At 43.4% G+C, this 17464-nt stretch overlaps 1 protein-coding gene across 1 annotated transcript; it reads right to left on the bottom strand.

Moving 5' to 3' along the window:
* Positions 1-12146: 12146 nt before the first annotated feature.
* Positions 12147-15700, bottom strand: PHLDA1 (pleckstrin homology like domain family A member 1). Its single transcript, XM_036251994.1, has 2 exons — positions 14532-15700; positions 12147-14106 (listed from the first exon to the last, which is right to left on the bottom strand). Exon 1 carries the CDS (start codon positions 15698-15700, stop codon positions 14558-14560), a length of 1143 nt encoding a protein of 380 aa, XP_036107887.1. The 3' UTR covers positions 12147-14106; positions 14532-14557.
* Between the last annotated feature and the right edge of the window lie 1764 nt (positions 15701-17464).

The following is a 17464-nucleotide window of genomic DNA, read 5'->3' as shown; positions in this document are numbered from 1 at the left end:
AAGCATGGACTGCACCACACACCCAGTGATTCATCCAAAATAACTACTGCAGCCAAAATTCCAAATACCAGAGACTGAAATCTTCAGCATTGTTTAAAGGAACACCTTGATCTTTATTTTTTCTTAATCCATAACTGAGGACATGCTTAGAGAAAGAAAGGAAGAGAGAGAAACATCAATGTGAGAGAGAAATATCTATCGGACTGAACCCACAACCCAGGTATGTGCCCTAACCAGGAATTAAACAAGCAACCAGGACAATGCTCAACCAACTGAGCCACTCCAGCTGGGTGGAACACCTTGATCTTTACCTTTGTTGTGTTGTTTTGTACAGGGCATTTTCTGTATTATTTTTGTGGTTATAAAACAATTAGCAAAACAGCTTACATCTGTATTATTTTCTACTCCATATCTCTCTGCACCACATTTTTTTCTCCTCAAAATCCATTCGTTTCCCCCTCAAAATAAATCTGTTGGAGAAAAAAATTAAATTAAAATAAAATAAAGAGGAGAAAACTAAAGTCCAGAGAGGCGAAATCACTTGCTTCAGATCACACAGCTCTTTAGCAGCAAAGCCAAGTCTAGAACCCAGGATTCTTTCCACTATTCTTTGCTGACCCATGAAGGAACTCCCTAAAGAATAAATTCTTAGAATAAGTGCTAAGGTGCTCCTCTTGTTGAGCATGGATGAAAAGCGCTATTTTCTTTCTTCTATTTCCCTGATTTGGATCTTGTCATGGAATCTATAAATGGTGATGCCAGTGTTTCAAAACAGGCTGCAGTAAGTGCACCAAGAGCCATTGATGGAGACTCTGGCTTTAGGGCTCTGAGAACCGGGGACCTTTCTCTCGTCTGTCCTGTGTCAACAGGACTCTCACATGAAGGCAAGGAAAGCAACTACATGTCTCTGCTTTAAAAATCAGTTGTGTTCTATTTAAATCGTTCAAATGTAAGAAAGAACCAATGGAACATCATTACAACAGTACCATATTTCAAAGGGTAGTGTTAGGACCTTAGTAAGAATTGTGAAGATGTGTAAAAGACTTTATGTTGATGTTTCTAAGCATCTCCCCATCTCTGGGAGAAGTTTGTCTTGTCTTTCCATGCCAGGTCCTGGGCGCGGTTTGCATAGAGATTGGACTCACAGGCAGTGGAGTTGGATACCTGGACAACAGTCCTGGCCCCGCCATTTGCTGGTAAATGTCTTCAACTCCTAACCCTCAATTTCTCATTTACTAATTGAAGAGTGATAAAAATTATGGCAGAAACTGCTTGTTTTCTTCCCAGTAACCATTCTCCCCTACTTCTTTGCTAATAGAACACTGGTTTTATTTGGGATGACACTGTGCCCAGCTGAAGGAGTATATGTATGGTCTTCCTTGCAACTTAGGATAGAAAATAAGATGTAAGTGGAAGTCATCATATGAGGGCTCCGATATTTCTCTAAAATGAATTACTTATCTAGAAAATTGTTCCCTTTTGTTCTACCCCCAATTTCTCCCTCTCTCTCTTTTTTCCTGTCTAGAACTCAGATAAGGTGGCTGGAGCCCTAGCAGCCGTCTTGAATCATGAAGCTCCAAGCCCTGTACCAAGGGTGGTGGAAGAGAAACAAAAGGAACCTGGGTCCGTGATGACCAAAAAGACACCATACCAGCCTTGAATCACCCACCTTTGCATTTTTTTAATATAAAAGTAGATTTTCATTTTAATACACTTATTTGGAATTCACTCTTATTGACAGTCAATTCTAATGCGATTGAAGTACCAGTATCAAAGATCTTATAATAGATAAATAAGATAATTCATTTAAAGCACATGTAGGGCCTGGCACTTTAAGCACTCAGCAAATGCTAGTTGCTGCTACTGCTCTCAGTAGTACTCTGTTAACTGCTCCGATCAGTACTGCAGCACCAGGGGTATTAGGTCTCATTGTCCCCGTGCTTCCCATTAAGTTCCTTCAGGGCAACCTTGTATTTTACTCCTACCTGTAGGCCTGCCGCAGTGCCCAGCACATAATTTTTTAAACATATCTTCTACTTACAGGGAAAGTAATTTTGTTTATTTTTAGTTAAATCTGCTCATTAGAATCAAACTTATAAATCATAGGTAATAAAACTTGGAGAAATAAAAATCAATTTTTACATAGGTATCTGTATTTTCTAAGTCTTATTTTAAAGTATGTATTGTTTTATTTATACGTGAATTAGCAACCAGTTTTGTTACGGTATATTATTAATAAAGCATTATCTTCTTTTACAAAACAAATGTGCAAAAAAACATGGAAAGTCTGGCCACTGGACCCGTAAACCATCTGCCACACCTCGTCACCAACCTCTCTTTGTCTTGTTTTCTTATTGTGCCTTCCTTTAGTGAGTACTTACTGTGACCCAGGTACGGGGTAACATTAAGTCGGTGCCTTGCCTGATTTAATCGCTGGTACCAATTCTGTGGGAGAGTTGCGGTTACCTCCACCACTTGTAGAGTTAGGATCTAGAAGAAAATATTCTAAGGAATGTCCGTTTCTCAGACTCAAGCCAAATGACAGAAAATGTTTTGTAAGAGATTTGAGCCGACAGAAAATCCAGTTTTGCCTTATTCTATGTTTATTTCCTTTTTTAGAGACTCTGAGGAAAAACAAAGTCTTAAGAAGAGAGGAGAAACTTGATTACTCATTTCCCTTTTCCTCTAAAATAATCTCCATTAAAAAATGATATTCTTTTTTAAAAAATATGTTTTTATTGACTTATCAGAGAAAGAGGAAAGGAGAGCGAGATAGAAACATTGATGTGAGAGAGAAACATTGCTCAGCTGCCTCCTGCACGCCCCCTACTGGAGATCGAGCCCGCAACCCGGGCATGTGCCCTGACCGGGAATTGAACCGTGACCTCTCAGTCCATGGGATGCCGCTCAATCCACTGAGCCACACCAGCTGGGCAAAAATGATATTCTTCATCACTAGGAAGAAACAAACCAAATGAGTGTGAATTGAGAAGGTTTTTAGAAAAATACCTTTCATCCTCTTCCTCTCCCTGTATTTTTTTTTTGCAAGCTCTCTTCCCCACTTCCTAGGCCTGCCTGGATCGCCCCAGCTCCCCCCTCTCACCCCCGTAAATGTAACTATCAGTATGGCATCTTCTTGTCCACGTTCACAAATCACACACTTATATTTCATACCTGATTATTTCCATATTTCTAATTCACAAGCTTTGTCTGTCTTTCATCCCTTGCTATATGTTCATCTCTGCGCACTAAGTTGGAAGTAAGAACACTGATTTTGTATGCCAAGTTAAATGCATACAAATCAGAGGGTACCCTGCTTAGCACACTGACATTGTCATGAATTTGTTTAGGGGCACTGAGAACCAGCTAATCCCACAAAAGCTGCTCTGTGGACCTATTTTACAGTTATTTTGTTCAACTGGGTATTGTTTTTTAAAGCCACATTGAAATCAAAGTGTTTTCCCAGGCTCTTGGAGTGCCCGGGTCAAGAATGCTGACAATCTCCCGTCAGAGAGAGGCTGTCAGCATCGCCCTATCAAGCACTGCCCGTCATCACTTGAATAAGAACAAGCAGGCAACCCGCTGCCTTGTGACAAGCACTGTGACTCCGAGGGAGCCAAGTGCCAGAATGAAGCCCTATAAAAGGTCACTTTATGTAAGAGGAAATAATGGCGTCAACGGGGGGGACATACACAATTTTGAATTAAAAACCTGTTTACTGGATGCTGGCGTGCATGTACTTACTAGGGATGCCCCTCCCTTCTACCCTCCAATCCTCTCGTTGAAAGGTACGAGTTCTGAAATCTCCAGGTCGTCTAGTTGGGGATATTGAATGTCCTCGGTGGGTGATAAACTGTTATTTAATACTGAATTTTGAGGTTTGTGGATTACTTTCACCTAGTGCCATGGAAGGGAAGCAGCAAGTTGGGATTTCGCGGTTGCCAGTGGGTCCATCACCCTTGACACACCTACTTCAGGAAATATTTCTCCTGAGACTTACACGGAGAGGCGAGAAAAGCCAGCCAGCTACCTCCTTAAGCAACTGTATAAACATTCAAATCACTTCAACATTTTTCAGCTCCAGAGATAATTTCAAGACCTTGGGGTGGGAGTGGGGCGGGGGGGGAAGCTAGTAACACCGGAAGCATTCCATGGATATTTCAGGAGTCATGTGATGAAATACATTCCAAACAGCTTTTTAACCTGATTTCTAAGTAAATACTTTTCAATTAATTTTTGAGAAAGGATATATTCTAACAATCACATTTTAAAATATGTGTGTTTTAAAATACATATATATCTACTTTCTTTTGTGGATTTTCTGCTTGCTTAAGTTTTCTGTTAAACCACATGTATGATATTTGGAAGGTCGAAGTCAGAACTCACTTTTGAAAACTGTAGAATTAAAGTTTATGTTTAATATGTATAAACCCCTTAAAATAGTTGATATAATTTAAATAAAATTTTATATCTTTGGCGGGGGCAGAGATGTGATGTCTGAAAGCTTCAAGTGATTATTTGCAAGAATGACAACACCTTGAATTGACATAAATTATCCTCTAAGCTGTACAAAGTAGTGGGACAACGGAAGAAGCACTAATCAAGAGAGCTGGGTATTGTTTATAATCCTGTCTTTGACTAATTGGTTGTGACCACGGGCAGCTCACTGGCCCCTCCCGAGTTCATTTTCTTCTTCTGCAAAAAGGGGAAGGATGAATGAGACTTTGTCTAAACTCCTAAAATTCCATTTTCAGCTCTTTTCTCAAACTCACCATTTACACTGATAGAGAGGTATTATTGCCCACCATTTTGTAGAAGGCAAATGCAAACCAGGGTCCACCCGCCTGAGACAGCCATGCAGCTCAGGTCTTCCAGCAGCTACCTGGAGCTTTGTACAGGCATCAGGGGTTTGATTAGAACCTCCAGCAATAATTACAAGTATTCTTTTGTGAGTCAGTGCATTGTGGCAAGGATCAGATTCACCCTCACACCTGCAACCACAACTCATATACTGATCGCTACCTTAAGAGTCTCCTTTGCTGTCAGAAACTGAAAGAGTAAATTACTAAATTATTCTCCCGCTGAGACTGAGCCATTCCCCCAGTGGTGGTGTCGAGACAGGGAAACAGGCGATTACAAAAGGACTTGGCACCACCACAGACCACTGCTTTGTAACAGGAGTTTAGACAGGCTGGGGCCAACCCTCAAAGCAGGATGCCCAAAACTCTGGGGATGCCAACTCTGTCCAATGCTGTTTCAAACCCTTTCTGCGACAAAAACTAACCAACTCACCTTCATGAGCCATAGAGGTTACTAGCAAGAAAAGTGAACACATCAATATACCACACACACACACACACACACACACACACACAAATGTATGTATTAGGGGTTACTTGGAAAGATCATTAAAGGCAAGTATATGTTTACAAACTGCAGCCAAGATTTGTAGAAATAAACATTTCTTTAGCAGTTAAATAGTAGAAACAGAATAATGCCTAAAACTATTACCAAGTTTGGCTTCTTTGACTGTGATTAGTCACAAAGCCAGGCTGCTCTTTGGAGGTGATGAGTCAGCCCTGACAGGGTAAACTACACCATTCGGTAGAATACTCACAAAACAACTGACCTGTCAGCTTCAGTAGGACTGAACTGACACGAGTTATCGCTTCAGGAGAAAGCCGGTGGAAGACCGTGACATAATTAAAACTTTGAAACTCCTCAAGAGTCATTTCCTGTTTCTTTCTGTACAGTAGTTGAATACTCACTTATCAGTTTCTTCGGAAGCACAGGATGTCTGGTCTTAGAGGACTACAGTACATGTTTGCTCACTCTGTTATAAATGACTCTGGCAGGGTTTGAGAATATGCAACATAACCACGTCGACTATTTTTTTCAAGTTTTCATTTCCAGAGTTCAACTAAACCTCCAGTGCTCAGGTTAATGCTCGGACGGGGAGCAAGCTGTTCCCACATCTGCCATATCTCAGCAGTTAGTTCTGGTTCTGCATCCAGGGGTCTCCACGTGGAGCTCTCTTGTCCTCAGGTTCTAAAAATCCCTTCAAGAGAAAATCAGATGCAGCCCTGGCCTGTTTGGCTCAGCGGTCAGAGCGTCGGCCCACGGTCCAGAGAGACCCGGTTCAGTTCCCACTAAGGGCACGTACCTCGGTTGCAGTTTGTCCCCGTCCCTGGTTGGGTCATGCGGGTGGTAGCCACTCAATATGTCCCTTTCACATAGACGTTTCTCTCTTCCTCCCTCTCCCTCCCACTCTATCTGAACAAAAAATGGAAAAATGTCCTCAGGTGAGGATTAAAAAAAAAAAAGATAAAATCAGATTCAGAACAACCCTCAGACCAAGGAGATCTGCCCACATCAACATTCCACTCCAGGTCATCAAAATCTCCAAGGTCTCTGGCCCCCACCTACGCCATCTTTGATAACCAGACTTGCTCTGTAGGAGAGTAAGGCCAGGGCTCTAGAACACCCACGCTGTAGCATTTATTTGCCTTTCTGTGTAGTGAGGGTTTCGAACAAGGTCTTTGAGAAAGAGACAAGGCAAGAAAGAACACCATGATGAATGGATTCATATGATTGGTGAGTTCATTATTCAGGTTTTTCTGTGTCAATAATTCTGAACAGTTGCAATGTTGTGTTCATGATCCCTTTCACTTTAATAGCAACACAAATTTGACTTAAATTCTATAAAACAATAGGAATTACTTAATGCTATTTTTAGTTGCAACAATATCCTGTGTTTAAATGCAAATTATTTGGATTGAAATACACATTATGTGAATTACATACACATGTAATATCTATGTCTGCATAGGTATACTAGAAATATAAATATCTAATCCTTCTTAAAATGATATTTAGATAATACCAGTATTTTTATTGACATAATGCTTCACTACAAGTAACGTGGTTAAGTAGTCCTCTGGGACTTGCACTCATATGGAGTTCACTGCCACTTCATAGTGTAGCCACAATAGCTCCTCAAGGGCTGGGCTGTTATTCCCACTTACAAGTGGGCAGACTAAGGCCCAGAGAGATGAAACAAACTGCCTAATGCCACAAGACTAATCAGAGTCAGAACTAGAATCCAAGTCCATCGATGCTTTTTTCAGTGTAATGTATGCATGAAGGTAATTATTGTAGCAGTACTGATGACAGCCTGAACTCACTAGATGACAATAGACAAATGAATGAAATAATAGATCAACTCAGTAGGATATTATGCTGTCATTAAAATTGAGACTTTAGATAGTAACAGTGAAGCTGATAGCTACGTGTGTGGAATGCTTACTCTGTGACAGGAAGACCAACGGATGTGAACTATCTGATTCTGAGTTCACAACTCCATGAGACGGGTGCTACCGTTGTCTGCATATGACACATGAAAACTGAGGCTAAAATAAGTTAAATCACTTGCCCAAGAGAACTCATCTAAAAAGAACAAGGTTATCTGACTCTAAGCAGGGTTCTCAATCTTAGCACTATTGACATTTTGGGCTGAATAATTCTTTTGTTGTAGGGGACTGTCCTGTGCATTGTAGGAAAGGACATCTCTGACCTACATCACCAGCTGTGAAAATGAAAAATGTCTTCAACTTGTCAAATGTCTCCCAAGGGACAAAAATTGCACCGGGTTGAGAGCCATACTCTAAAGCACAGACTTAACCATTATGCTCCATACCCCCCCCACCCTGCCTTCATCCAGAACCATAGTTTCCTACAGAAATGTATATGGTCATAGGGAGGATTCCCTTAGAAACAGGCTCTCAGACTCTGAGACTGGACTTTAGGGGGTTTGGGTAGGACGGGCAAGAAAGGGCAGTGAGAACCTCACTTGTGAGGAAGCAGGGGAAACAGGCCTGGCAGAGGGAGAGTCGAACTGCCCGCTCATTACCGAGACAGGCCTCTGCCAGGTCTACAGGGAGCCCCAGAGCTGCCCTTACAACTGTCCTGATTGAGACAATGGAGTCTGGCCTATTTTTCTTTAATAAAAACATTTTTTTAAATTGATTTTAGAGAGAGAGAGAGAAACATTGATTTGTTGTTCCAATCATTTATGCATGTATTGGTTGATTCTTGTATGTGCCCTGACCAGGGATTGAACCCACAATCTTGGTGTATTGGGACAACACTATAACCAACTGAGCGACCAGCCAGGGCTCAGGGCCTGGTTTTTATCCACTCCCCATAGATCAATCATTGGATGTGGGTTACCCTTAAGGGGGTGTGTCCTGAAGCAGTGTGGTTCTTCCTGAAACAAGACTAAGGGCAATTCTGAAAAAAGAACAGCTTCCAATACTACCATATCGAAGGACTGAGAGCCTTCTCTCTATACATATTATAAATAAATATACATATAGTATAGTCAAATTATAATGAAACAATCAAAATAGTCATTGTTTCAAAATACTATTGTTTCATTATAACTCAAAGTACATAAGCATAAGAACCAAGACAGGAAAATAATAAGCAAATGAAAATAGTAATACTATAGATATAGTGTTTTTTTCTTTTTTCAAAGTTGAATGCAAAGATGTTGCTATCATACTGTTCTTACCATTTAAAAGAAGTGCTGAGATCTCAGAAGATATAATTCATAGCTTTAAAACACCATATAATATATATTCATGTGGTTATCATGATTCCCAAGCCAGTTTATGTCTCCTAAAGTGCTTCTAAGCACTTTTATATGTACCAACTTATTAAATCTTCTCAATAACCCTAACTAAGGTAGATAGCTTTATTAACTACATTTTATGGAGAAGGAAATTTAGTTTCCACAAGGTGATTCAGTAACTCAAGATCTACATGGCTGGTAAGTGATGGACCTGGAACTTGAAGTCATTACCGTGACTCAGATCCAGGCTGTTACCAACCATGCTTATCGCCTTCCACTTACTTTTATTTCACACAGTGCCCCTGAAGTCCCCTCACAATGACAGTAATTTGTCTTCTCAGATGTCATTTCTTCTTCTTTTTATTTATTGATTGGGGCGGGGGGAGAGAAAGAGAGAGTGATTTGTTGTTCTATTTATTGAAGCATCATTGGCTGATTCTTGTATGTGCCCTGGTCAGAAATTGAACCCACTCTAACCAACTAAGCTACCCAGCCAGGGCTCATTTCTTCTTTGAAAACAAACAAAAAATCCTGCTTAAAACAGTAGAGCAATAAAGCTGTCAATGTAAGAGTAATACTAAGGGACAGAAAATTGCCTTCAAATTTTCTGTTTTAAAGTCTTGTAAGATTTAAAGGTTTTTAGGTGCCAGTGGAGATTGTAATAGTCAAGTTATGCTATTTTCCTTTAAAGAATCAAGTCTCTTCTGCTCTCAACATAAAACAGGAAGTTTTATAGATACCCGTCTGAAGAATGATTCTCTGAGTCAAGGCTCTGCCCTCTCAAGAGACCGAGAAGGGTCTCTCTGGGACTCAGGTAATTCAAGCCAGTTACTAGGAATCATTTGTCATCCTGTGGGGCACTGTGAAAAATCCAGTTCAAATTCATTAGCATTCTGAAAGGTAACATTTCCCCAAAAGATCTGAGTGAATATATATGCTATATTTAAAACATACAGGTAATTAAAAAAAATTTAATTTCAAACCTCAAAAGTGGCCTTTTCTTCCCAGAATGGTCATGGGCTTTACCACAGACAAGCCCTTTAGAACCCATAGGAACGCATGATGTCTGGCCCGGTGAACAGGGCCTTCCAAAGGTCCACAGATGGCTCAGCTCGTTCGATACTTTATTGGAAATGGAATGCATTTTTAAAACATGAAAAATAAATCACATCTCTCCCAATCACTTAAGAGACATATTTACACAAATTCTGACCACACTGAAGTTCACAAATGTGATAGTAAAGCACTTGGTACACGGTGACACGTGTTTCTCAGAAGCATTTGCATGTTCTGAAACGAAGCAGAAGGCTGGCAGTGGAATGTAACAGACAGTAATCATTTATCTTTCTTCTCAAAATAAATACAGTGATCTGGAAAGACCACGTCGCATTGAAATCTGCTTCCTCACTGCCCAGCTGATCACCAGCAGGCCAGCTTCAGAGCAGAGAGGAATAGGCCTCTCCAGCTTTTATGCAGATGTTCCAATGACCCAGAGCCTTTCTGCTTTTCACTGCACAATGGTGCCCTAAGAAAACCCTGCTGGATCCTATACTCCATTTGGCAGATGTCCTGCCAACAAAGTCCCAGACCACTTTGTCATCCAACGTTATGTAAATCCAGACCAGCTGTAAAACATGCAGATCAAAAGGCCACCCTTCAAATTGTGTCCAAACTTCAGAAACTAGTTCTTAAAAACCTATCCAACACAATTTCACAAGTAATGCATTTTAGCTTGCTTTGGGTAAACTGGAATATTTCTCTTAAAAGAATCACGGAATGGATTCAATATCAAGCTCTATAATTTCCAAATTTAAATTTTATTCTGCTGAAGGCATTTTATTGGTAAAGCAAAAAGAAGTTTGACATTTACAACAACAACAACAAAAACAAAGAGAGATGAATGGATGCTCACAGGTCCATCCTTGTCCTACAAAGCTCTAGGTTCTATGGGATTGCTCTCATTTCCCATAAGTCTTAGACCCCTCTTCTAAACCTGCCACTGAACATGATATTGTAAACACTTGCTAAAACCAAGTCACTTTTGCTGGGGACAGAAAACAAGTGATGTGTTTGAACTCCGGCACTGGCACCAGACTTGTAGTGTCAGATTTAAAAGGAGGAATCTTGAAGAGAAATAGGTGTATGAGGGCAGAAAAAGAGTTTTTGAAAAAGGCTTTTGAACTTGAGCTAGACTTCCTAAGTGTTTACATAGGAGAGAAACTCTTCCAAGCACTGAGTTGGGTTTTTCTACCTCTATTTGAAAAAACGTTAAGTGAAATTATAAAGTTGGTTTGATTTTTATGAGAAAATTCCAGCTTCCTCCGAGGGAAATGTTCATTTTGAAAGGGCCCTTTATAGCCATTTACTCTGACCTCAGCATTCCGGGTTGGACATAAACAGGACTGGGATTTCCGCTAAGAAAGTGTGCCCAAGGAGCTTCCTCATGTCCTGTGGCCTGTCCCAGCATTAGTTGTTCTCAGGGAATGAAATGAGCGTGAAGGAAGCACAGTGTGAGGCAAGAGAAACCACCTCCTGGATGCCGGGAAGTTACACATTTTTTCCCTCTTTCATTCATTTGTCCCAACAAATAGTTATTCAGCTGTGTGCGAGGCTTAGTGCCAGCAGAAGTTCAAAGACAAAAGTTCAGTTTCCAGATGGGACATTCCTTTTAATTTTCCAACTTTGTACAGTTTATGTTTAAGGGGTGGTTTTCCTGTTGGACCTCCCCTTTCCTTCTTCCTTTTCTTGGGCTGAAATACGTACTTTTATCATTTTTCATGCAGGTGATTGGTTAGGCCTTTTGATACCGTAGGTGGTTGATGTCCCTTTTTTACAGGTAGACTAGAACCACTGACACATTAAAGATTTGCATTTGTAGTTTGTTTTGTTGAGCTTTGTCAAGCATAGTTGTTTCTTTGTTCTGGAAAAATTATTCACGCACAATAAATTCAAAACACAGAAGCCACCCTACCCCTCTCCCTTTCTCATTTCTGAGGCTTCACAGTTAAATGCTAAGAAACCTTCGGACCAGAGAGCCACTGGAGAACCACAACTCAACATAAAGATCACAGCAGACCAAGCACAAGAAGGCTGTGGAAAGACAGGACACGGAACCATGATTCTGGTGGGTCCAATAAGAACCGTAGACATTGCCCGGCCGGAGTGGCTTAGTGGTTGAGTGTCGACCCAAGCATGAAGAGGTTGCTGGTTCGATCCCCAGTCAGGGCACATGCCCAGGTTGTGGGCCAATCCCCAGTGGGGGGCATGCAGGAAGCAGCCGAATGATGTTCTCTCTCATCGATGTTTCTATCTCTCTCTCTCCCTCTTCCTTTCTGTCTCTCTCAAATTAATAAAGAAAAAAAAAAAAAACTAAAAAAAAACCGTAGACATTGTGGGGAAAAAATTCCACCAGCCAGTACTGAGCCTATATATAAGCAAACAGTTCTACATGAATCTTAATTTTAAAAGTACTTGGTGTGAATATTATCTTTTTTTTTTTATAGCACAGGAATTTGAAAGAAAAAAATCCTTCTTTCTGGAAAAAAGCTGTGGTTTAATAGGGGTTATATGATCTACGTATATTAAAACACCAGTACAGTGAGGTATCATCTAAAGTACAGTAGGGGCTCCAAACAGGCCAAATCAAACTTGGTTTAAGAACTCTTTAGATTTGGCTTTCTGAGCTGCCCATGCTGTGTGTGTGTGTGTGTGTGTGTGTGTGTGTGTGTGTGTGTACACATACTATATATATGATCTTTAAAACCTTTGCAGCATATGTTCACAGCCACAACTTAAATAGCCACTGAAAGTGGGAGTCCACTTGAGTTCTGTCTGCCATTTACGCAGGTTTTTGGATTGGAGTTATGGCCTCAAAATTCCATCATTTAAACATTGCATTAAAAAGTAATTTGACCAGGCAACTCCTTTCTAGATGGAGGGAGAATAAAGACATCTCTAGCATAAAATTCTGTTTTCATTTCTTGACTCTCTAGAACTTAGCATTGACCTAATACTGACCTTTCCAGTTTGGATGCTGGAAAAATACTGATCAAGATTTTACATAAGATAATGGGAAACAGAGACCTATTAGTAAAGCCATGCAGATAGGAAGTGATTTTCAGCCCCAAGAGGATTTTGTATCATCTATGGTTCGTTTTAAACTGAAGTCACATCTGCCCTTGTGGATTGTGACCATCCTTTTGATTTAACACAGAAGAGTGTTTGTTCTACCTTTAAAAGCACACCCCCACCCCAAGCCCTCATGAACAAGTAGCTGCCGAAACAAGACTGGGGTTGTTTTGCCACTGAAAATCCGGTGTTTATCCAGTCCTTCCTTTTTCAATTTCTGAGTTTAGTTAACCTAACAACAAAACCTATAACCCTCCAATTTCTCACAGAGCAATAAAAAGCAAAACAGCTGTTTCTCTGACCAACATTATTTGCAGTAAGAAAATGAAGAGTTATGTGAAATAATCACACACTGTACTTTTAAACTCTAAGATTCTAGGGTATGCTTCTAGACTAAAGTAAGAAAATGTGGTTCAAGTAAAGTGTGCAAAAGCCCTTGGAGAAGGGCAATCTCTAGTGTGTTAGAGAACAAATATGTTCTCTAACAAGTTGAATGATTCTCTTTTCCCCTACTAGGTTTTTTTTTGAAATGAAACACCTAATGCATTTATCATCAGAAACCATAGAAATCTCTTCATTCAACCCTTCACAGATGATATAAGCAAGGTTTTTCCTTCAGTAGACCCAGCCCTACCACACATTCCAGATCATCCTGCCATCAGTTGGGTGTGCTTTAAATATTTTGAATTAGATATCATTACTACTTATTTCCTTTTAGAAAAACAATTAGATTTTCATAATTACACAATTCTGAATATTTAGCTTCTTTATACTTCTACACAACATATATGTCTAAGGAGGAAAAAAAACCCTCAAAAAAAAGTTATATCACAGAGTTTAATTTCAACCACCTGGCATAACAATGAGTGTCAGGGTTCTGAAAATGCCCTAGAAATATATGAATGAATTTTTAGTGCCTTCCCCTACACCACCTCTTTTTCCTTGCCAAGATTAGAACTTACTAGAGAAATGTTTTTGAAAATAAAGTTCCTTTTTTGGAAAATGGCCTACATTCAGAAATGTCTTAGAACAAATATTTTTTTTAAAAAACAACTAATAAATAATCATAAATCAAAATACATTAAAATAAAATTACAGTACATCATCGATCCTAGAAGGTCCACCACACTGGAAGGTCCTTTCAAAGGTTCATAAATAAAGCCTTCTGGACTTGAAATTATTTCCTGCATTGTGATGAAGAGTATGCAGAAAACTAAGAGGGAACACAAGTTATCAATCGGGTGATGTCCAAACTACTTGATCTGGTGCAGGGCAGGGAGACTTGTTTTCGATCCAGGTGAAGACAATAGAAAGGTGTTCGTCCCACTTCCTCAAGTCCTCAAAACCTGGAAAGAAAGGACACGGAATGAAGCAGGTGGCTCAGATTCCTCCAAGACCCAGTTCTCTTCGGGCAGTCTGGCGGACAAAGAGGTGCTCGCTAAGATACCAGGGTCGCTCCTTCGTGTGCCCAGACACGGCAAGAGCCAGTGGTGCCGCTGGGGTGCACACCACTGAACCTGTGCAGGGCAGGGTGGGCAGGGTGGCGGTCCACCAGGCCTCCTTGCCTGGCCTGAGTCCCACACCCTCCCCTCTCTGCCCGGTCTCTCCTGGCTCCTGCTTGCTTCTCTTCTTTCCACCTACCGAAAAACTTGAAATAACTTCTTATTTTTCCACCCAAGAGCCAACCACATGAACACGCTTCCAACTCCTCGGAACAGCCCCGAGACCTCCTTCGCGTGGCCCTCGGTAGCCGGAGTTGCCGGGACCTTACCTTGTCTTGCCCGGGTGCTGCCCCCTTCAGGCAGAGTTGGAGGTGCTGCGGAGAAGCCGGTGGCCGTGCTGCTGCGAAAGCGGTTGTTGGTGCGGGTGCGGTAGTTGATGCGGATGCTGGTGCGGGTGCGAGTGCGGATACGGATGGAGCGGCTGGGGCTTGGGTTGGAGCTGAGGCTGGGATTGGGACGGGGGCTGGCACTGGGGCTGGGGCTGGGGCTGGGGCTGGGGCAGGGGCTGGGGTTGGGGCAGGGGCTGAAGCTGCGGCTGCTGTTGCTGGACCAGGTGCTGCTGCTTCTGCCGCGTGGACTTGACCGCCAGGATAGCTTGGCGATTCTTGTACTGCACCATCTGCAGCGTGATCTCGGCATTCCAGCCTTGGTCCTGCGGGCACCGAAAGTCGATCTCCTTGCCCTCGGCCATCACCACAGTGAAGTACATATACTTGCCCTTGCGCTCTACGCAGTCCACGGTCTTCATGTTGGAAAAGTGCAATTCCTTGAGCTTGACCGGCGGCTCGAGGCTGGCCACGGCGGGGCCTCCGGGTTGGGACGGCTCGGCCGGCCCCTGCCCAGGCTGTTGCTGTTGCTGTTGCTGGTGGTGTTGGTGTTGCAGCTGCTTAGGCGGGATGAGCAGGAGCCCCTCCTCAGTGAGGATGCAACACTTTTTCTTCCAGAGCTGCAGCAACCCGTCGCTTCGCTTCTCCAACACACCCTCTTTCAGCGCCTTGCAGCCGCTGCTCTCCAACATCTTCTCGGCATAGGAGGGGGCGCCGCTCGGTTCGGCCTCTCCACTTCCCGCCGCCCGGGCCGGGGGCAGCAGCAGCCGCCGCGCTCCGTCCTCGCCCCAGCGGCTTCCGCGGCCGCCCGCCCGGAGCGCGCAGAGGAGGCTAACGCGCAGGAAGCAGAGCGGCGGCGGCCCGGGGTCCCGGCAGAGGGGCAGCCGCGTCCTGATGCGCCACAAGGTCCCGGAGCTGCGAGCCGCCGGGCCTCTGCCGTCCTCTTGCGAGCGCTCACTGAAGGGCACTGGCCGGGCCCCCTCGCGGCGCTTTTGAATGGGCCATCTCCCCCACCCCCGAGTGACACCCAGCGGAAAAGGCGGCTCCTGGCGCCCGCAGCACGGGGGAAAGCCCAGCTCTGAAAGGCGCTCAGCCGCCGGCGCACGCCTCATTAACTTGGGGCCTTTCCAAAACCCGCCGCGTCCACGCCCCCCGCGTCCCTGGCTCCGCCTCTCACCGCCCACTCGCTTCCGCGCTTCTTCCCGAGGATGACCGCAGAGACCCGAGCCCGGGAAACTCCCCTTCTCCGCCGGGGGCGACAGTCCAGAGGACCCCAGCTGCCAGGCGACAAATACCGACGCCCAGAGGGCGCCGACAGGCCATCTCCACCGTCCCGCCTCTCCCGGCCGGCGGGGCAGTCGGCTAACAGCTCAGAAAATGAAGATGGGCTGTGAGCTGGGCACAGCTACCAGACAGTGCCTGGAACGCCAGCCTCTCCCGCCCACGGGCAGCAGGCCTGGGAATTCGCGCTGGGCCCCGGAGGCCCGCAGAGCCCGTGTCCGGGCCTGGACGCGCACGGAGGCTGGGGATGAGGTTCTCGGGCAGCGGAGTCCCTCGGAAGTGTGCCCTCCCCCGGCCCTACGTAAACGTCTCAGTGCACAAAGGCCGGGAGGACACGGCGTCCTTACACTCATATTTGCTCCTGGTCATTAACTGGGTCTTCTTGGGACAGAGAACGTGGTTTTTAAAGCAGTAGCGCTACAGTGTGTCCCGTTTGGTAGGGGTAAAGGGAGGTGACCTCAGATGGCATCTCGCCTTCTTTCTCTCTATGGGGAGCGCGGACAGTAGCCTGTCTTCACCCTGGACACAAGCTCTCCAGCTTCCTTCTTGACCCATCTGTACAGTCTGCGACATCTCACAACAGTAAATCAACTCGAACTACAAATCCGGGGAATGTCCGGTGCGAGACTACACTTCAAGGCACAGCTTAGCCTTTCAAAGGGCAGACTGGCCTCCGTGGATCCCTCCCTTTACAAATGCCTACAGGCCAGATCTGGTTTGTAATCTTATTTGTGACCTGGGACAGGTAACGCGGCCCTTGCCCCTAGTTCTCTCCTACGTACACATTCAACCAACTTATATTGAAATTCGGAGAAACAAAGCAGAATAAAGGGCATAAACCGAAACCAAACCTCTTGGTGGGGATTCATTTATTAAGTAAACAGAGAACCCCAGCTATGGACTGACCTTGAGGATATGAAGAAGAATCAGGCGCAGAAGAAATAAACCAGGGGTAGACAAGTCAGAATTGGCAGAGTAAGAGGAAAGGCGGCCACTTGTGCCCAGAAGGAAGCAAAGAGCTGAAGCTCATCTGCTGCTGCTATGGCTGGAACAAAGAACTCAATAGGGGAAGAAGTGAGAGATGAGCTTGGAGAGCTGAGCAAAAGTCAAATCCTTTGTACTATGATAAGAAATTTGAATTTAACCCCAAGGTAACTGAGAACAAAAGATAACTTTTAAAACAGGAAGATCCTGAATCTTATCTAAGAAACAATGTTTTAGCAAATGGGACAATTCCAGCACAATCCTGAGTCCCACTGAATTGCAGCTGGCGGGTTCTCAGGACCTGAGACATTGTTCATGGATTAGCAGTCTTTTAAAGAAAAAGGCAGTTATTAAAATTACATAAAGATTTTTAGTAAGATTGTTAAAAAAAAAAAAAAAAAGATAATCATTCTGTATACCAATAACGAGCACTCCACTGCACATCTCAGTTCATTCCTAGCCTTTGTAGGACGAGTGAGCATTCCAGAGAATTTCTACATGACCAGCTGTTCATCTTTTCAACAGAATGCCATTCTTCAGCTCATTTGGAAAGGATACTTCCTTTAACTGTGTAATTCAGAATTCCTGAGGGCAGGTGGATTTGGGAAACA

The sequence above is a fragment of the Molossus molossus genome, unplaced genomic scaffold, assembly GCF_014108415.1.
Source record: "Molossus molossus isolate mMolMol1 unplaced genomic scaffold, mMolMol1.p scaffold_m16_p_10, whole genome shotgun sequence".
Lineage (NCBI taxonomy): Eukaryota > Metazoa > Chordata > Mammalia > Chiroptera > Molossidae > Molossus > Molossus molossus.
Note: the sequence above shows the minus strand (reverse complement) of the source record. Positions and strands in the feature narration are given on the sequence as shown.

Bases quoted from the DNA above. Each gene is read 5' to 3' on its own strand.
- PHLDA1 (XM_036251994.1), bottom strand. From the start codon at position 15,700: ATGAGGCGTGCGCCGGCGGCTGAGCGCCTTTCAGAGCTGGGCTTTCCC.